Consider the following 21501-nt stretch of genomic DNA (forward strand, 5'->3'; position numbering starts at 1 on the left):
CTTGAACAATCCAATTAATCCAATTCATCATCTCAACACATTATCATATTTTTATACTCAATTAATCCCTCGATCATGTTTTTCAGCCTCATCTGGACAAATAACTAAAATAAAATAAGTAGCCTACAAACAGTATGGTGATACAAAGTACAAACCAGCGATCAACTACAGTGTGTTGTCAAACTATGACCTTTGTTAGCATTGCCCACAATCGAATAGAGCAACACCACCTTTTCTACAGGATGTGAATGGAAGAGAACATACATCCAAAACAATATAAATGCTAAACACTAATAAACATTTATGGCTGAGAAAGGGTAAAAAAAATATATTCAAAAAAATCTTAGATGTTGCCTCCTCGTCCAACATTCCAGAAAACCTAATTTCACATACTAAAAGAAACTGAGGGCAAAGATAGTTTACTTTATGTTCATAAAAAACTAATAATGGACTTGGCAGCAGATATGATGATTTCAGCAACCACACTTCATGTGAAGCTAAACAGGACCAAGTAGCAAGAGACTGGTATATGATACCAATATCAGTACAACACATTACCAGGTTAAAATAAGCAAGCAAACAGCCACACGCTGATTTCTGTTCATCTGTTTTGTATGCCAAGCTTAAACTGAGGACGATGAGCAGCCCTGAACTGGAAGGGATCATTGCATCGATCTTCAACGCCGCCAGAAGCAAGGACAAAGCTTGAGGAGGCTGTGAATTATGGAGCAGTGACCTAGACCATAATTGAAATCAATAGTTATCAATTCTTAAAGATAGAATTGAAAAAAGGTTGATCCACAACCGAAAAAAAAATTTGGTGTGAAATATTTTTTGCACTGTAGCTTATAAATTTTAATAATTAACAATATGAAGAACTGTAGCTATTGGCTGAACTGCTGTAAAAGGATACCTAGCATTCCAACCAACCTCACAAGCGAGAAACACTCTCGGTACTCTCCAGGGCAAGGGCAACTAACTTATTTGTTAGTCATTTTATTTATCTTGTGTAGAAAAGGAAGAGGTATTTGGTTGTATATGATGCAAAAATCGAGTTCCATTCTCACTTGAAATGACACATAATTGAACTGAAATTTAGTAGAAAGACCAAATTAGACAAGCTCCATACACAACATCCACCTTGATATTAATCTGATAAGAATTTTCTTAAATTATGCTCAGAAATTTTCTTACATGACTATATTAAATAAATCATTGACATTCTAGACTAAAAAGGAAGAAAGACTTGATAAAGGAAGAAGAGACGATATCTGAATATAAAGAATTGCCAAATGTGTTTAGCCCCTCCTAGAGTTGAAAGGTAGTGGTTTATACAGATATCTCTCTCAGAACTGCAGCACTTTAAAGATAGCTCAATTGACCCCAAAGTTAGACCGGCATGAGATAGAAAAGCAGAAGCATCGATCCCATTCAACTCCAGTTCATCCTTTTTATAAAGACATTTTTATTTTTTTATGAAACAAATACCAATCAAATCAGTGGAGCAGGCTGGGGATTGGGCTCAGACCTAAGTTACACTCAGCAAGGAATACTTATCTAAAATGAAAGACTAAAATGAGAGGAACAAGATTATACTCAGAATTTCCCTTCTGGTAACAAGAAAATTGTAAGTATCCACCTGAATACATACGGCTTTACTTAGAGGAATAAATGCTGATGCCATCAAAATCTTTTCCTCACACTTTCCGACCTCCAATCAAAGCTGCCCTCTAATGAGAGAAGTTAATATCGCTAAGAAAAGGATGCACAAGCTAAGGATGCATAGGCTGGGGTTCCAATGTTATACTTAAGCATTCAACATCAAAACTTTTGCAGCTGGATGGTGGGTTATTTATGAATGAACCATATAAATTTCAAAGCATGAATTTAACTTGTGAAGCAATTGCAGGGCAGTGAATTGAGTGCTTTGCAAATAAGTTTTCTGGAAAAAGAAGAAAAGTAGCAACTGAAAATCCATCTCAAAAGCATGCATTTTTACCAAAATTCTTGCTCTAAATAAGTTTACTCATATTACTATTACAGGAAAATTATGTAGAAAAAACATGCCTATACAAACTAAATTGAAGTATCTTTATATTATTTCTATCTTTTTACCCGGTGAGCATGCCAACAACCATAACGCTAAGTATCATTCTTGCAGGCTTCCTCCCTCAATAGAGGGCAGCAATACAAAACAATCTTTGCAATGGCTGTTGTTACATATTGGGAATGGATTGAATGGCAAAGCACGTGCATATAGCTATATAAAAAAATGTGGGGAGATATATCAAAATATTTATCCTAAAATCAGTAATGAAAATATTGTGTGAATTGAAACACATTAGTAGATAGTTGAGAGTAGATTGAAGAAATATATGACACCAACGTTGAAATTGACATGTTTTTCTGAGCACATAGAAAAAGTAAATATAAGGATGCAATGTCAGCATGTATAACATTTGATATCGATTTTCCTTCAGCATAGGAATAGTTTCAAATTTTCATGTGTTACATATAGAAGAAAGAACAAAATTCCAATTTAAACAGAGAAGGAGAATTATGAGTACTCTTACTTGTTGGTGAGATCTGTAAACGGGAGGTGCCGGGCTATCAATTTAGCTTGCTAACGTTAATTTCCTGCTTACGAAAATCATTCCAACATTGTCGTTAGCCTGAATTAACTGTAGAGAAAAAAAATCGTCTAATTCAATGGACCCAAACCTTGTTCATTGCAGCCTGTCTTATGCTCTCTGTAGTGGGATGTGCGTGTCAGATCAGGTTGCTGATTCTGAATTCAAATACAAAAGTTTATACCACAGCACTGTGAGTTTATGACTTAATGTATTTATGCTAATTGTATTCAAATGAGATTATAGATTGTTTTCAGCTCACCTAGAAGTAGTGGCAGACAAATTTATTGCTCTAGATATGCTTCCTTCTTATGCTACATATACTCACAGTTCTTTTGAACCAATTCGTCCCTTTGTCAGCAGTGAGGGAGAGACAATTCTATCTAGAATATTTTATATTTAATTCAACTGAAAGTAGTAATATCACCAAGAGGTTTTGTTTATCTGCATGAATAAAGTGTGGCTATCAAAAAATATGAATGTCAAAAATAATTGTTGTTAAAGAGACATGACAGAACCTGTCCCGGTCAGCAATGTATTTACACTTTGGCATACATCAAGTGAATCATAATGTAAAACCACTGTGAACACTGACAATTGAGGTTCATATTCTTCTTGATCTGGGGTAAAAATCTTTCAGCTCCTGCACTTGAATCTTGAATCATGTATAAAGGTAATCAAATTGACAGCTGCATTTATAATTTCTTATAGAATATGTCAAGTTAATTCAGAGTGAAAGTAATCGAATCCATACCTCAGCTACTGTTAAAATCCGCTCGCCTCATTTCCAAATGTTTGAACTGTACATGTCATACAATTGTACACCACGATGAGTGAAGTTGTACTAATTTTATGACAAGCAATCTGAGAAAAAAAAATGGCACAGAGAAAAAACATTGAGCTGCAAAAAGTAAAATGAGAAACACACCATCCACAATATACAAGTTTGAGATCTAGTAGCATTATATGAATGCCATATATAATGTCTATTCCCATTCTTTTTTTTTTTTAGGATTCTAATGGGGAGCTTCTATGTTGTCCATTGAAGTAGGCCGCTGAGCGGACATCAGTGATCTGAATTACATTCACATTCAAGACTGCAATTCAAATCATCAATTGAGCAGAAAATCAATGTAGATTGATGGCTCGATGAGGTGTAAAAATTTTGCAGGCAAGGAAACAAAATATGGAATCAATAAACAATATAATATTCAGAAAATTTTCTCAGAGCACTTCCCATTGTTAATGATGGCGGCTGCGGCGTGGCTGGCTGTTGCTCGAGCCACAAATCAACCATGGGTAGCTGCATGATTCCCGCACAACCGCGCGAGATCCTGCGCCGGCGTCGCAACTGAGCTCCTGAGAGAAGCTGCTCTGCCATGGACCTCCATCGCCCGGCCTTCCTTGCTGCTTCACCAGGCTAGCCACCGGCCTCCCTCACCAAGTTGTTGATCCACCCCGAGCCCCAATCTCCTGAGCCACTCTCCCTTTGAGCACATCACGACATCGTGTGAGACCGTGCGCCCCTCGCCGATCTGGGGACCTGGAAGCAGTGCAGTGCAGAAGGGAGGCCGGATCCAAAAAAAGGGAAGCAGTGCAGTGCAGGATGGGGCCGGCCACGGCAGATGGTAGGATCCGGCGGCGGCGGAAGGGGACCTCGGATCCGGCGGCGGACGGAGAAGAAGATGGCTCCGGGGAGGATGCGGCGGCGCGGCGGCAGTTATCCGGATCGACGAGGAGCGAGCGAGCGAGGAGCAGCGAAGTCTGCGCGAGGAGGAGGAGCCAGGTCTGCGCGTGGATGGAGAGTAGTATTCGCGGCAGTACTCAATCGTGCGGTGGTGATATCGTGCGCGCGGATGGACGACTGAGATTAATCCGGATGATTTAGCATATAGGATTGAAGGGGGCCAACTTCTCTTTTTTATATTAGTATGTAGATATAGATAGGGAGGATCTTAGTTTAAATTGAGAAAAAATGACCGTAACAAGGCAAAAGAAAATGTCTGACATATGTTTTATAGCAAATCGTTGATGAGCATGCAGATCGAGTAGCAATTCAAAGTCGCCAGTTCAATTGGAATTAGGTGCTGTTATGCTGCGTTTGAGATCGGCGGAAACAGAAAAAAAAATCCTTCATTTTCCAACCGCACGTTTAAACAATGTGTTTTTTAAATAAAAACTAGCATGGTTGCACGCGCAAATTGTGCGGCTAGCATCCTTATATTTTTTTTCTCAATTAATAGCATATATATTTTCACATTTTATTATTAAAATATATTAAAATGACAACATAATTTTAATTTTTTTTGTTAACTTGATCAAAATAACCAATGTGTAATATTCATAATATAATGTATTGTATATACGCGATAGTTAATAATTATTTTTCAATACTGAATTTTAGTTATTTCTAAATTGTATTTCTATATGGACTCAAGACTCCTCTTTCAACATTCTTTATTTTTTTTACTTATGAATTTCTATTATTTATAAATTTTATTCCTATATTTATTATTTTAAATTCAAAATTTCAGTTATTTCTAAATTATACTCCTATATGAACTCTAGGCTCCTCTTCCAATATCTCTTATTTTCCAATTCCGAATTTTCATTCTTTATAAATTGTATTTCTACGTGGACTCTTGACTCTTATTCTAATATTGCTAATATTTTCTTATTCTGAATTTCCATTATTTCTAATTATATTTCTACATGAACTCTAAACTCATCTTTCAATCTTACTTATTTTTTAATTTCGAATTTCAGTTACTTTTAAATTGAATTCCTATATAGACTCTAGACTATTGTTCCAATATTTCTTTTTAAATTATAATTTATTTATTTTTAAATTGTATTTATATATGTACTCTAAACTCTACTTTTAATTTTTATTATTTTTATTACGAATTTTAGTAAATTATAAATTCCTATATGGACTCTATACTATTCTTCCAATACTCCTTATTTTAATTCTTAATTTCTATTATTTATAAGTTGTATTTCTATATAAACTCTATCCTCTACTTTTAATTTTCTTTTTTTTTAATTCCGAATTTCCATTAGTTCTATTGTATACCGGCATGGACTCTAGACTTCTCTTCCTATATTCCTTATTTTTAATTCCGAATTTCAGCTATTTTAAAATTGTATTTCTATATGGACTCTATTTTTTCTTTTTCTCCGATTAATGTGAGAATTTCTAGACCATGAGAGCGAGCGTGGAGGCTTCTTTTTCTATTCCTTTAATAAGTTAATAGATTTTCCATAGAAAATTATTTTAAAAATTATATCTATCTATTTTCAAATTTAAAATAATTAATATTTAATTAATTATACGCTAATGGTTAACCTTATTTTGTGTATCTTATCACTTTCTCTTTTTTTCCTCTCGAAAACACCCTTTGTGTAGACTTTATGACTGTGTTCGGCACTTATTGTTAGGAACTAATCTCTCGCGTACGCAAAACTGAGTGACTCATTAGCATATAATTAATTAAGTATTAGCTTTTTAAAAAATATAGATTAATATAATTTTTTAAAAAACTTCAGTCTATGTTAATTTTTTTGCAAAAAGACACCGTTTAAGCGTGCGCGTGAACAAGGAGCCAAATGAGTTGGTAACCAAACTCAGCCTAAAAAGAGTACGGTTAGTATAGTAGCTGCCTAATGGGCTTCAAGAGAGAGAGAGCCCAAACATTATAAGAAAGAAGCCCATATACATCAGCCCATCATAACTTGCGAGATTAAAGTGGCCCAACAAGTTACTGCCCGGTCCACGGCCCACAATCAATTAAGGCAGAGATCGTCGTACGATCCGGTCCGCATCACTCAGCATACCAATCTATCCCTATTCCGAATTTCCGATTCTGTTGCTATAAATCAGTTGTAGAGATAAAACAGTTGCTCTATGTAACATTGATATTCTCTAACGATCTGCAGTACGGTGATTATCTCGCATTCTCGCTCCCATAAACCGGGGGTTGCATCATCCATCGATCTATCTTGTTCCTGGATCAATCGGTAATGAATCAACTCGGTTCTTTCTCTTATTAATCTTCTCTTCTTTCAATCACAATCAATCCCCAGCCATATCTCTCCAGCCATGTGTGTTTCAATTCTTGTGTTATTAAACTGTAGGTTAATTAATAAGGTGAATATATCGATGAGCTGCACAAGTTCGCCAGATCGTAATTATGGAGGAGGAGGCGATAATTACTGTAGGCGTTGCGCAGATCGGGATCGGTTTGTGGATGAACTGATGAGACGAGATGCAGGTCGGAGGAGGTTCAGGAGGATGCTCAAGGTTGTTGCTTCTCTCTATGGCGTAGCCCTTCTCATTGGGATATGGTTTGAAGGTGAAGCACACCACAACCATGATCACCAGTAGCTTAATTTACCGTACGTTTATCTGGTTATATATTTCTGGTACCAATTTGGTAGTGCTCTTTTAATTTTAGATAATTGATTGAAGGTTGAGAGAGCACCCGTGGATGCATGATCTATTTAATTATACGGATAAATTATATATTAACTAGCATAGTGGCTCGCGCAGATTACGCGATTAGCATCATTATATTCTCTCATATAATACTCCCTCCGTCCCATAATATAAGGGATTTTAAGTTTTTGCTTGCAACGTTTGACCACTCGTCTTATTCAAAAATTTTTGAAATTATTATTTATTTTATTTGTGACTTACTTTATTATCTACAGTATTTTAAGCACAACTTTTCATTTTTTATATTTGCAAAAAAAATTTGAATAAGACGAGTGGTCAAACGTTGCAATCAAAAACTCAAAATCCCTTATATCGTGGGACGGAGAGAGTAGCATATATATTTTCTCAATGTATTATTTAAATATATTAAAATCACAACATAATTTAAAATTTTGTACTACCTTTACGAAACTACTATTGTATAATATTCATTGTATTTTATATGCGTCTTAGTTATTACTAATTATTTTTAATATCAAATTTTAGTTATTTGTAAATTATATTCTTATATGGATTCTAGACTCATCTTTTAATATTTATTTTTTTAATTTCGAATTTTCGTTATCTGTAAATTGTATTTCTATATAGACTCCAGTATTATTTATTTTTAATTCTGAATTTTTATTATTTCTAATTATATTTCTATGTGGACTCTAAACTTATCTTTCAATATTCTTTAATTTAAAATTTCGAGTTTTAGTTACTTCTAAATTGTATTCTTATATTGACTTTAGACTCTTCTTCTCATTTTTTTTAATTTCGAATTTTAGTTATTTGTAAATTGTATTTTTATACGAACTCTAAACTGTACTTTTAATTTTATTATGTTTTTTCCAAATTTTAATTAATTTTAAATTCTTATATAGACTCTATACTCTACTTGTAATATTCCTTATTTTTAATTCCGAATTTCTATTATTTCTTAATTGTATTTCTATATGAACTCTAGTCTCCTCTTCCAATAATCCTTATTTTTTAATTCTGAATTTCTATTATTTTTAATTGTATTTCTATATGGACTCTATACTCTATTTCTAATATTTCTTATTTTTAATTCCGAATTTCTATTGTTTTTCAATTGTATTTCTATATGGACTCTAGTCACTTCTTCCAATATTCCTTATTTTTAATTCCGAATTTCAACTATTTCTAAATTATATTTCTATATACGAATTTCAACTATTTCTAAATTGTATTTCTATTGACTCTGTTTTTATTTTTCTCCGATTAATATGAGAATTTCTAAGCCGTTTGAGTGAATGTGAAAGCTCATTTTTCTATTCCTTTAATAAGTTAATAGATAGATAGGTATGGTTATATTCCAGGTGCCTAAACATAAAAAAATTGAATGTTTCCATGCCTAATTAAAAATGTAGTGCTCTGTAATGTGCAATTATGCTTATTTTTAATGTTTTATATGGTTTTAGTTACTTTGAATATTTTTATATGCCATTTTGTTTTTTATGAATTGTAACATTTTTCATATAGTTTTTTATAGGTTAGAATACTATATTGTTCATCCTTTTATGTAGAGACTATCTAAAAAGATTGCCTTAATTTTTAATGAAAAATCTTTCAAATCTAGCTATAGTATAATTGTAATATAATTTCACGTACTATAACTATATTGTAACTATAATATAACTTGTGTATAAGTATTATAAGTATTAAACTTTATATCTAACTGATATAGATATTACAATGTAGTTACAGTGCAGTTACACTATAGTTACAATGTAACTATTGTGTAATTACATTATAGTTACACCACAATTTTATACTATAGTTACATTTGAAAGTTTTTCGATGGTACTTTAGCAATTCTGTTTACGTAAGAAAGAAGGGATTTTGTTTAAGTAAGTCGTATTAGAGCAGTGACGATCGAGGACCATCTGATTGTCATCCGACGGACCCTAATGCACCCAACAGAGAAAAACTTCATTAGAATCTGTAGATGGTGCCATATCACACCTCATGGGATTGTTATTGTCTGGAAACACTCCAGTCGACTTGAGCGGGGGCACAGTTGACTTAGGATGTAAGGGTCTGCTTACTTTGATGACATTTTTAACCATATTATTTTTTGGTAAATTTACCAAAAAAATTGTCTATGGTTAGTTTGTTGTCTAATTTGGTCAATACATAAGAAATTCTGCTAAAATTTTGCTAAAATTTTGACAATATTACTAAAGTTGCTAAAATTTTAATATTACCAAAATTTAGTAAGGTTTATTTTATTTACAATCTAAACATGCCCTGGACTAGAGATAAGTGATTTTCTTCAAAGATGAAGACATGTGGTTCTAATGGAACATGGGTTCACCTGTTTTTGCAGGCAGAGAATCTCAACCCGATAGAATCGGACGGGTACAGCCCCGACACGTACGCCTAGGTAAAAAAAAAAAAACAAGTCTATAGCTACAGTAATATACAGTGCATCGTGGGTACTGTAGCAACAACACAAATACACTGTGGATTTACTGTTTACTAAGTACTATAGCGAGTTACCTAATCCTGTCGTCCATTCGTGATTCATCGTGGATCAGGTTCAAAAAAATCACCAAAAGTCCTGTGACTGCTTACCTCTGACTTGATACGTTGAACTGAAGTCCAGACTATCCTAATCTTATCATAACAGGGCCATGACTGGATTACAAAGATCGAACAAGTTTCCTGCAGCCTCCTCTCTCTCTCTCTTGCTGTATCGTCCTGCTGCTCCTCTGCCATGCACTACGTACAGATACTTATTTTAGCTTGCTCCTCTCGATCTAAAGCCAAACCTGAAAACCAGCTGCCTCTGTCTGCATATATGATCAACGAGATCGAGAAGAAAACGAAATAAAGTAGCCCTCACTGATCGAACCAGCTGTACTAGTTTGCTTGCAAGCTTCAATTCCTCACAATCTAACGCATGCCTTGAGTAGGATCCAGCTCAGTCGATCAGGTACTACTGAATATACATGTATGTTATGTCACTACTACAAAATTAATTTCTGCAGACGACCGAATGTGCTGCCTGCTAATTAAGACGTGGAAATTACTTATTTTCATAGTAATCAATTTCCACATGCGACTAAATTATGCCGTCCGTCTACACAAACCAATTTCGGTGAAAAAGGAAATCGCAGCAAAGGGCAGAAGCCGACGACAGCTCCTTCGAATCCAATCCCAAACATCCCAAATCCACACAAATCTGATCCCAAACATCCCAAATACACCAAATCCAATCCTAAACATCCCAAATCCACACCAAATCAATCACACAGTCTGCGCGGCGGCGCCACGTAGTAATCAATAACAGCAGCTTGAAAAATTAGGATGTGTTTAGACCCGGGTGAAAAGTTTTAGCATGTAACATCGGATATACGGACACACATTTAAAGTATTAAACGTAGACTAATAATAAAACAAATTATAGATTCCAACTGTAAACTGCGAAACGAATTTATTAAACCTAATTAATCCATCATTACTTTTTTTACTGTAGCAACATATTGTCTGATCATGGAACAATTAGACTTAAAAGATTTATCCTGTATTTTATACGCAATCTATGTAATTAGTTTTTTCCTATATTTAATATTCCATACATGTGTCTAAGTATTCGATGGGATAGGGTAAAAAATTTTACCGGGGAATCTAACAGCCCCAAAAACAAGCGTCGAGAAAAATCAAGTAATGCGAGATGTACAGTACACAGGTAACCCATAAAAAACCCAATACTAGGTTTCAATGCTAATTCACCCGCTGCAAATGGGACCCATTTGTCAGTCCGTCTTCCCCAGAGTACTGGAGTAGCATATATACGTACTACTTAATTACAAACTAAATATGAACATCGATCGATCTGTACGTGCATGCATATATCAGGCATATACTGCTGCCTATTCATTACCTAAGGAAAAATATATATACTCCTGCCTGTTTCATTATTACATGAGCTGCATAAATCATTAATCGAAACAGCTCTGGTGGTACATGAATGGTTCGGTAAGCTAAGGTACATATATATATAAGGCCAAGGTTTATCGATAATTAAGTTGCTAGTACAATAAATAGAAGTACTATACCAACATATACTCGCCTTAATTATAAATAAAGAACACTGCTACTATTACTAGCTACCAGCTCAATTAACCTGAACACAAGTACACTACAATTACTCCATTGCAGCAATTAATTGTGGATCTTCAATTGGATATCGGATTTAGCTGCTCTTGATCGAGCTACTACTACTCCAGCTTGCTTGTGATGCTGCCGTATCAATAGCTTTTAGTTACTCCTGATTTGGTACGTGTTGTGTGTGTGTTGATGTGTGTATCAGTGGAAGGAAGGAGTGGTGAGCAACAGCTGGGCCTGGAAACTGCTACTCCATCCCTCCGTTTCACAATGTAAATCATTCTACCATTTCTCATTTAGATTCATTAACATCAATATAAATATAAAAAATGCTAAAATAACTTATATTATGAAATGGAGGAAGTATCATCCATCTAACCACCCTTTGCTAGCTAATATGTGTAGCTTGTACGTATATATACGTAGTAACCACACTAATAATGCTACTGGTTGCTTGGATCAGCTCATTAATTTCTAGCTAGCAATATACTTTGTCAAGTGGTCCTGTAGAAAATGCTCTATACACTATTTAAAATAATAATTTTCAGCAACAATCTCTGTATTCGCCTTCACCACCGGGGAGGGGGGTGCACTCTCGAGACGGCGGAGGGATTGAGATTCTCTGCAGTCAAATGCGGTGCCTTTGTCACTGATCCACGGGTTTACATGTCAATGACAAAGTAACGTGACTTCGACTACAAATGACCTTATCCGCGGCGGTGACGTCCTAAGGAGGCGACGCCGCTGCCCCTGTCGAAGCACGCCAATATCATCATCGATGCACACCTCCTCCGTTGGACCTGCCGACGTCGTCGCCGCAGTCTGCCAACCTTCTCACACGCCTTCGTCGTCCTGCATATTGAGAGAGAGAGAGAGAAAGAGAGGATGGGCAGTGGAGGTGAAAGTAAGAGAGAGGGAGAGAGAGCGCGAAGGAGCCATCGTCGTCATTGCCCCGTCCACTGGTGCTGGATCCACCCACCGTCATTGCCCTAGCCACCGTCGCCACCATTATCATGGCTGAGGACTACAGTTGGTGGAGGAGAGAAAGGGGGCGTTGGAGGAGAGGGGTAAGGAGAGTGTGGAGTGAGGAGATTTTTTTTAAGAGATAGGAGAGGAGAGAAAAGAATGGGGGAGGGGATGGGCTGATAACTGGCCTGGTGCTAGGTGGGCCTCTTAACAGTACCGCTTATGAAAATAGGTTTATTTTCGCAGGCAGGCCTGTTAGGAGGTTAACCTGTAAAAATTGATTTTTTTTTTCATACGGATCTTATCCTCCTCTCGGACCGATACCATCACAGGCAGACGATGTAAGCTAGAAGGTGACTCGTATGTCAAAATCCTTTTTGTTATAGTGCTTTACGATCTTATATATCCTTTTTGTTATAGTGCTTTATGATCTTATCCTAAACACATGGGTAGTAAATACTTTCTATTGCTCTCTCTCGAAGGTTTTAAGACATGAGACCCCATTGCAAGAGGCAAACACCAACATAAGCACTGAAGTTGCTTTCTTGGAGAAACAAAATGGACTATACCAACAGGCATGTACAGTGCTCCAAGAAGTAACAAAGAAACTACTACTACTGCAGAACATGCATGTACAGTGCTCCAAGCTAACATTTAAACTATTTTATACTACTATATATCGATTTTCTAACTTTCTATACGTGCACATTGTGAAGGGAATTTGATCCATGCATGCATGAGCAGAAGAATCATTTCTGATAATCTGATAGACTGATACTATACACGTGGGGGACGAGTGCACGTGTGAGTCTACAATGTGCCAAGAAGCTAACTATTCGATCGCATCGTATCCTTCTTCATTGGGCATTACAAATTTACAATACACTGAGGAAGAAACAATAGATCCGGATCATCTTACTGGGTCGTAGGACCAACATGTTTATTAATCATAAACATCAATTATTTTACAGTCATTTGACTCCAAAGGCATATGTGTACAGCTAATCTCCATATATATTCTTCTACTAGTTCTTCGTTTCATTTCATATACAGAGATCTGATAGAGCCACTGTTTCTAGTCGCCATTACAAGACACTATAATTGGATTTGGCTAATTAAAAATATATTGATGATAAAGTAGCAATATAATGACAGCCCTATCTGCTTTTGACAATGAAAATAATATTGCTATATAGGAGTACTGACCTGGTTCAAAAAACTTTGCAGCTAAGATTCAATGTACTACAGTCCCAACGACACATATATATATTACGTGCCAATATCGCCTTGCACGTCGCAATCTCACTAATTTATATGAAAAATTAATTTCTCAGGTCAATCCATTTGATCTCCTTTAGACAAACATAAAGATATACTTATATATTTTTATTATTTTGTGCAATGTCTAATGGATATACTTATATCTTTATGAACACTAATCCATAAAGGCATTCATCATAATCCCAGCTAAGTAGTAGGAGTACTACAAGATTTCAGGTAGGTACATATAACACTTTTCACATAATTAGGAGTGGTCCGCATCATCAACAGCTAGCTAGCAGCTGCAATCCCCTTTTTATATATAATTTTTCAAGAACATATGATACAATTCAGATGGCTCCAATGCAAGCGATCGAAAGCTTTTGTTAATAACAAGACTGGATTAGACTAAACTAAACTAAATTAATGGCGAACAAGTTGAATTAAGCTGTCATGATTAGCTAAACAAGACGTAATTAACATGCTACCAGCTGATTAGTGTAATAATTAATTTGATGACGAGACAGAGTGTTGGCTATAGCTAGCTATATAGGTAAGGGAATTGATGAATCAAGGGAGGGGTGAGCTGGCATGATTTGGATCCTTGTTTAGGAGAAGAAGGCGAGACAAGAGATAGGTAGAGGAAGAATTAAGCTATGTTTGGTTGGATTTGGGAGGGTTGTCTCATGTCTGGCTGGCTGAAAGCTGCTGAACAACAGCTGGGCCTGACCCTCTTGCTTTGCTTCAATTCAATTCCAATCACATTCGATTTATTTTCCAAAATGGAGGCGTCAGTCGTTTAAATCAAGAAGACATTTGTACCGGAATTCCTTTTCTGCTGGTCCATGTACTGCTACCAGCAGTTGTGGGAAAGAAATTGTACTAGAGCTCTTTAGCATATTGCTATGGGTAATAATAATAATAATAATAATAATAATAATAATAATAATAATAATAATAATAATAATAATAATAATAATAATAATATGTTTTTATAAAATATGCTAGTATTACTTGTTTGCTTATTTGAATACATAGTACTCATTCGATTAAAACAAATATTAGTTTATCGTGTAATATCAGAAAATATATAGTAGAACAATTTGTCAAAGTAAATAATAATGGTGAGCCACCACCACCATTAATACCTTTTCATAGTAGTATACATAAAGGTCTTTATAGGTTAAATGGCATTCGATCTTAGGTTACATGGGACGGAGACGGTAATACTACTTTTGTCTCAAAATATAATAACTTTTAGCTATAAATTTAGACACATATATAGTGGTGTTTGAATCTCCTGAAGATGAAAATAAATATAAAGATTAAGTATTTTACGCAAAACGAGGTGGTAATAACATGTGATTAATTGAGTTTTAATTACTACAAACTTAAAAAATGGATTAATCTGATATTTTAGAACAACTTTCATATAGAAAGTTTTCACACAAAACGCACCGTTTAGCAGTTTAAAAAGCGTGCCATTTTAATCCAAAATTTTATCCACTCCTTGCAGTGGATTCGAATGGGCCATAATTGTTTGGATTTATTGCTGAAAGTACTTATATATTTTAGGAATAATTGTTTGGATTTATTGCTGAAAGTACTTATATATTTTAGGATGGATGACGTATTTTTTTTCTTGCCCCGCATACTTGGATCTTGAAGGCTGGAGTTGTGGCTTGCAAAGTTGCGATGAGCATGGGCGCATGGCGTGCGCTAGCTACGCGCGGCGCGACGGCACCGATCCCAACCACCCACTTCGCAGCAGCAGCACACAGCTTCACTCCACTCTCCGCTCTCTCTGCCACCCGCTGGGCCCCACCCACGAGCCAGTGGGACCCACCCCGCATACTCAGACAGATAGGAAGAGTACAACCCGCCGGGTGGGCCCGGCCTGTGCAGCATGACCAAAGCAAAGCAACCAACGAGACATCCCATGTGGCCGTGGGCCCCACAGCCCAGTCACCCTTTTCCAGCTCGGCCGGCCCACTTCGGGCTCCTCAGCTTCGTCTTCTTCCTACTCTACTCCACTCCACTCCACTCCAGCTGGTGAGAGCGCGAGTTCCTCTCTCTTCCCTTCCAAGTTCCAACAACCCACACACCTTTTTGACTGCCGGGACCGATTTGGCCAAAATAAACTCCGAATTTGAAATTTAAAACATAATAGACACGAAAAGTTTTTATAACTTGTTCATTCATTCATCATGATCCCGAACTTGCTCTTCTTCTTCTTCTGCTTCCTCCTCTGCTTCTAGACTTTAAAAAGCACCTAGAAGTCTACCAAAATTACAAACCCCCTCATCACCATTTCACCACCCAAAAAAACCACAAAAAAATCACGAGTAGTGATTTCAAAAACAAAATAAAAAACACAACACAATCTGATCACCCAACAAAAACGACAGAGACCAGAAAACGACGACGACGAACGCTAGCGCTAGCTGTACAATGTTGTTCCCGATTCCGATCGATCGATCGATTCACCGCCGCCTCGTGTGCCTCACCGGAGCAGGTCGGAGCGCGACGCTGAGAGCTCGCGGCGGAGGCGGTGGGAGAAGAGCCGGCACGCGTCCATGCTCAGGTCGACGGCGGCGGCGAGCGCCACGAACGCCGCCGCGTCCTCCGCGCACCCGACGTTCTGCACGCCCACCTCCACCGCCGGCCGGCTGCATTTCCCCTCCCCCTGCACCGCCGCCGACATCACGAACCCGCGGCAGCTGCCGAACGGCCACATCCCGTAGTCGCCGCTCCCGCACGGGCTGCACGCCGGCGACCCGCTCCGCCCGAACTGTTGCGTTGCCGTCAGGTCGATCGCGAACCGGCCGCCCTTCGACGCCGGGATGGTGGACTCCGCCACGGACACGCCCACGCCCATGCCGGTTGGGTCGGGGAGGACGAGCTCGAACCGGTACCCGAGGCTGTCGCCGGCGGCGGCGCCCGCGCCGCGCTCGCGCCAGCATTCCAGGCGACCCCATGGCTTCCACGTGCCGTCGCCCGGGCGGAGCACTAGCCACGCCCCCGGGTTGGATTTGCTCACCCTGTCCGTCCCCGGCGACGCCACGAACGGCGTCACCATTGATGCCAGCGCCACCGGGGAGCCTGACAGGTCGTGCACCGTCACCGACCACCCCTTCCTCTCCTTCCCCGCCCGCTCCCTGTCGGAGCCGAACGCCGTCAGCCAGTTGCGCCCGCCGCTCCCCATATCGGCCGGCATTGACCTGAATCGTATGAAATTGTCGTCAGAACGATGTGGCATTTGACTGGGAATTTGATCGAACACCATGAGGGCAAGAAATTTTACCGGGAGCGGAGGTCGCTGTTGCTGCGGCAGGAGAACTTGCAGGTGAACATGGGCTGCTTCATGCTCCCCTGCACCTGGAGCACCTGCGGGCTGCACTCCGGCTCGCCGTCGAACTCGAACACGAACCTCGGGTCGGGCTCGGCGCGCACCGTGATGTTGAGCTGCGCGTTCGCCGCCGACACCGACGAGGGCTTGCGCCCGCGCTTCCCGATGCAGATCCAGCTGCTGTGGTACACCACCGGCTTCGCCGAGGCGCCCTTGAGGTCGAGCGGGATGACCACCTTCCCGAGCAGCCTCCCGGAGCCGCCGCCGACGCCGCACGTGGTGCCCCTCCGGCCAGCGTACACCACGATCTTCAGCCTCGCCGTGCGCGACCCGAACAGCGACGGCTTCGCGGTGAGGCGGTCGAGGTCGGCCTTGGAGAGGTGGAACGCGGCGGCGAGCGCGCCCGTCGCCGGCGCCGGCGCCGGCGCCGCCGATGCCTCCGGCGAGGGCGGCAGCAGCAGCGGCGCGTCGGCGGTCTGGTACGGCAGCTTGTTGAGGCGGATCTTGCAGTAGCACGGCGAGGTGGATGGGTGCACCCCGGCCCCGGCTCCGGCGGGGCGCGGCGCCACCGGCATCTTCAGCGAGAGGTTGCCGACCAGCACCCGCACGAACGGGCACGGGTCCATCGAGATCGCTCCACTCGAAGCTTCTCCTCTTCCTCGTCGGCGGCAATGGCGATGGCGGTGGGGGAGGTGGAAGGAGCGGTGACGAGGGATCATAGGGTATAAGACTCGCGCGCCATTGCCGTGGCCAGCCTGGATCCCCCTCCCGCGCGAGGCTACTACTATTTCACGCGATCCAGCTCATACCCAACTCACTTCCATGTGGGCCCCGGTGTTTCTGACCCCACCTGTCAGTGGCTATTAGGTTTCGTGCGTGTGGGTGTGGTTAGGGTGGCGTGGGGATGCGTGTGGCGCGGTCGCACCGGATCCGGGTTGCGGGCCGCTTTGCGGCGGGGCCATCGCTGTGGCCGGAAATAACTCGAACTCCGCGGTAATTTTTTTCTTTTTTTTTAACCTTTTGCAGTTTTTACCGTGGGTGAAGTGGATGGAAAAGGAAAAAAGAAAGGAGAGGGTTTGCGTGGGAGGAGGAAAGGGAAGGCGGGAGTTCGGTGGGACCCACGGTGTCGGTGAGTGATGATTTGTGCGTGGAGTGGGATCGGGGGTCTCCTCGTGGGCCCCACTGTCAGCCTCAGTACGTGGAACTCCCGCGCCCGCGGGGCTCGGGTGGTTAGTTGCGATTTGAAGTGGAGTCAAGTCGTTAACGGTTGTGGGTAAAAATAACGGAACCCCATCTAAAAAATAATTCTACCCTCGATCCCAAAATATAAAAAATTTTAGAGTTAGAGACGATTATTAAGAAAATATGTAAAATATAAAATTATTGAGAAGTGAAGGTATATGGGAAAAATAAATAGTGCAGGATTATGATTGGTTAAGAAGGGAATGTTGGTGAAGATATTATTATATTTTAAGCAAATTCTAAGTATTACGAACGGATTACTCCTCGTTGCAATAGAAAAAAAGAAAGTTTTTTTTACTGCATTTTTTACTCATACTCTCTCCGTCTCAAAAAAAAAAGACAAACCCTGAGTTTTCGTGTCTAACTTTGACAGTCCGTCTTATATGAAATTTTTTTATAATTTGTATTTTTATTATTGTTAGATGATAAAATATTATTAATATTTTATGTGTGACTTATCTTTTTAATTTTTTTCATAATTTTTTTAAATACGACGGATGGTCAAATGTTGGACACGAAAATCAAGGTTTTTCTTTTTTTTAAGGACGGAGGTTACCGATGTTTTTTTTTACCGGGGAGTACAGAATGTCAGTGGCTGATACGGAAAGTGCGGTTTAAATTCCTGCTCGACGAATCACGAAACCTAAACAGCCTGTCGATTTGACCTGCACAAAAAGGATCAGAGTACGCTATCTCTGTTTTTTTCTTTTGCCCTTTTTGATAATCTTGCTGTCGTGCAGTGCAGACAGCAGGGCACGGGATAGAGGCAGAACGTACCAGTACCAAACAACACATGATGAGAAAAAAAAGGGAAAAAAGAAAAAAAAAGGAATCCGTGCGTGCGTACAGGTACAGCCGCATCTATCCGTCCCGCGAGCTCACGTTACCCTACTGTCAATGTCATGTGGGCCCGACGTATGCTGGCCCCACCTGTCAGCGAGAGTGTGTAGAGAGAGAGAGGATAAGAAGGGGTGACGAGGAGGGGGGCAGCTGGGAACAGGCTGTACTGGATGGATGGGGGTTTGTTCTAGTTTTGATTTAAAATTTTTGAAATTATTATGTTTTTTTTCTTTCAAATTCGAAATGCCCATGCTGCGGTGGTGGTGTAGGCTGCGCTGGCTGGACCACCTCCCAGCTGTTTGTTTGGGTTGCAGAGCCAACGGAAGGGGGTGGGGCCCACCTGTACGTACTACTACACTGACCAGCTCGTGCTCGTGCCGCTACAGTTATTTTCAGGTAGGAAGAGGGTACGTGTGCTGTCGCATCCTGTGATTGTTGTTTTCCACATTGCCACGATTTCCACAATATAATTAACGCTAATGTATAATTTAACTTGTAAAATATACCAGTCACTTTTTTAAAAAAAAAATCGTTGCTCTAACTTAAACTACTACTCTATCTGTAAAAAAAAACATAGCAACACAATAGAATATCATCTAATTCTACTAATCTGGACTTTTTTTTTAGATAATGACTAATTTGGACATGTTTCAGATTAATTATATTATGTGATGTTTTATTTAGTAGTAGTATTAAGGTTGTTATATTTTGAAATGGACTGACTGACTAATAATAGTAATTTTTTAATGGTTAGACTACGATGAACGAAGATTAGTGCTAATGCTAAGGACATAATAATCTTTGATAATATGGTATCTTTAAGTGCTTATTATTCTTTTTGCAAAAAAAAAAGATAAGTGGCCCAAATTTGAATAGTTCTTGGTGATAAGTAGTACTTAGGAATAAAGGGAGTAGTTTTTTTATGTATAATTATCTAGATTATTTTTATACATAAAGTTATATGCATTCTGGGAGTGATATTTTGTAATTCAGATTGAACTGTTGAGCTAGACTGCCCTTCTAAATCTTGTGTTATTCAGATTACTAGCTAGCCTGCTGATTTGGGGCCTGCACTATCATCAATACCAAGCTAATTGAGCTAAGCATGACCTTCCTCCGTTTTAAAATGTTTGACACCGTTGACCTTTTAGTACGTGTTTGACTATTCGTCTTATTCAAAAAATTTAAGTAATTATTTATTCTTTTCATATCATTTGATTTATTGTTAAATATACTTTCATGTACACATATAGTTTTACATATTTTATAAAAATTTTTAAATAAGACGAATGGTCAAACATATGCTAAAAAGTCAACGGTGTTAAACATTTTGAAACGGAGGGAGTACGTCCTCTGACTTGCTCTCTGTCCTGTCCTGATTGCTCCCAGCTGGAGCAACAAATGGCCACTAATTCTCCTGCTTGCTCCATAGCTGTTGGTGATCACATCATCTTCTACTATCCAATTATTTGTTGCAGCTAGCAATCATTTCTTTAATGCCATCACCTTAAATTATTAACCCTAAATTGATTGGCAATTAGCTGCTGATAGCCAGTGGTTGGGTTCAGTTTCTTTGTCATTTGGCCCCAGCAGGAAGAGCTTTTGTCTGCAAATTCAGCTTCATTAGATTACAGTAGTAGTACTAGCTTAGACCCACAGCATCCTTCTTCTTTTCTTTATCAACAGTTTGACGTTTTGAAAAAGGGTGCACTTTTAATCATCCAAAAGTGCATCCTTAGTTGCATCCTAAATAGCTATAGTAGTACTAGGGGCTTTTTATTAGTTTTTGAAGGCAATTCAGTGTTTGTCGCTGTGTTGTTCATGATTGATATGATCTACCGTTAGGTTCAATTGTACTACTGTCACTCTGTCAGGTGATTAATCTGTAATCGCCCTGTCTTAAGCTAAGGTTTTGTTTGAAGGAGCTCATGATTCGAAATACGACTGATGAATAACCAAAGCTGAAATTCTAAGGTTTTCACTTCTAATTCATTTTTTTATTATATAATCATATATTTCTAGGATCCATGAGAAAATATGTATGGTTTTTTCACTTCTAATTTATTTTTTATTATGTAATCATATATTTTTAGAATCTAGAAGACAATCTAGATGATTTGAGGAGCTGGAGATTCTAAGAGAAACCATAGCAGAAGCTCCTTAAACATGGCCTAAAGATCTTATGCTTTGCTTGGCAATGTTGATCAGTGAGTACAATTAGCACAAATCGTTCAATTGAAGAATAATTCAGTAATTAAGCTGCGTATGCTGTATCTGAGCAGGCATCACACAACAAGCAGAGCAGTACAACAACATAGGATTCCACCTGTGCTCTTCTGATCTCGTCTATTGTACAATTTAAACTACTACTAACCACGCCACTAATCACCAAGCTGGGCTTGGCTTTACGCCAGGAGATCATGTGATTAATTTTATCCGATCGAGTAGTGTGCTTGCACTGCAATTTACAGCAACTTGCAAACCTCTGAAAAAAACAAACAAACTTGCAGGCCTCGTGCGAGTAGTTTACTGCTGCAGCATGCGCCCGATTTGATTAATTACAAATGGGAAGAGAGAAATGTAATCAAACATACAGT

At 39.1% G+C, this 21501-nt stretch overlaps 1 protein-coding gene and 1 long non-coding RNA gene across 2 annotated transcripts; both read right to left on the reverse strand.

Moving 5' to 3' along the window:
* Positions 1-447: 447 nt before the first annotated feature.
* LOC127780436 (uncharacterized) lies at positions 448-4418 on the reverse strand. Its single transcript, XR_008018788.1, has 6 exons — positions 3385-4418; positions 3149-3285; positions 2893-3074; positions 2722-2788; positions 2574-2637; positions 448-736 (listed from the first exon to the last, which is right to left on the reverse strand). It is a non-coding gene; the product is annotated as an uncharacterized LOC127780436 (long non-coding RNA).
* Positions 4419-15637: 11219 nt separating this feature from the next.
* LOC127778459 (uncharacterized) lies at positions 15638-17579 on the reverse strand. The gene is made up of 2 exons (XM_052305064.1): positions 16778-17579; positions 15638-16694 (listed from the first exon to the last, which is right to left on the reverse strand). Exons 1-2 carry the CDS (start codon positions 17539-17541, stop codon positions 15977-15979), a joined length of 1482 nt encoding a protein of 493 aa, XP_052161024.1. The 5' UTR covers positions 17542-17579; the 3' UTR covers positions 15638-15976.
* Positions 17580-21501: the final 3922 nt, after the last annotated feature.

The sequence above is a fragment of the Oryza glaberrima genome, chromosome 7 (assembly GCF_000147395.1).
Source record: "Oryza glaberrima chromosome 7, OglaRS2, whole genome shotgun sequence".
Taxonomy (NCBI): domain Eukaryota; kingdom Viridiplantae; phylum Streptophyta; class Magnoliopsida; order Poales; family Poaceae; genus Oryza; species Oryza glaberrima.

Bases quoted from the DNA above. Each gene is read 5' to 3' on its own strand.
- LOC127778459 (XM_052305064.1), bottom strand. From the start codon at position 17,541: ATGATCCCTCGTCACCGCTCCTTCCACCTCCCCCACCGCCATCGCCAT. The intron at 16,695-16,777 runs GTAAAATTTCTT...CATACGATTCAG, and splicing joins AACAGCGACCTCCGCTCCCG to GTCAATGCCGGCCGATATGG.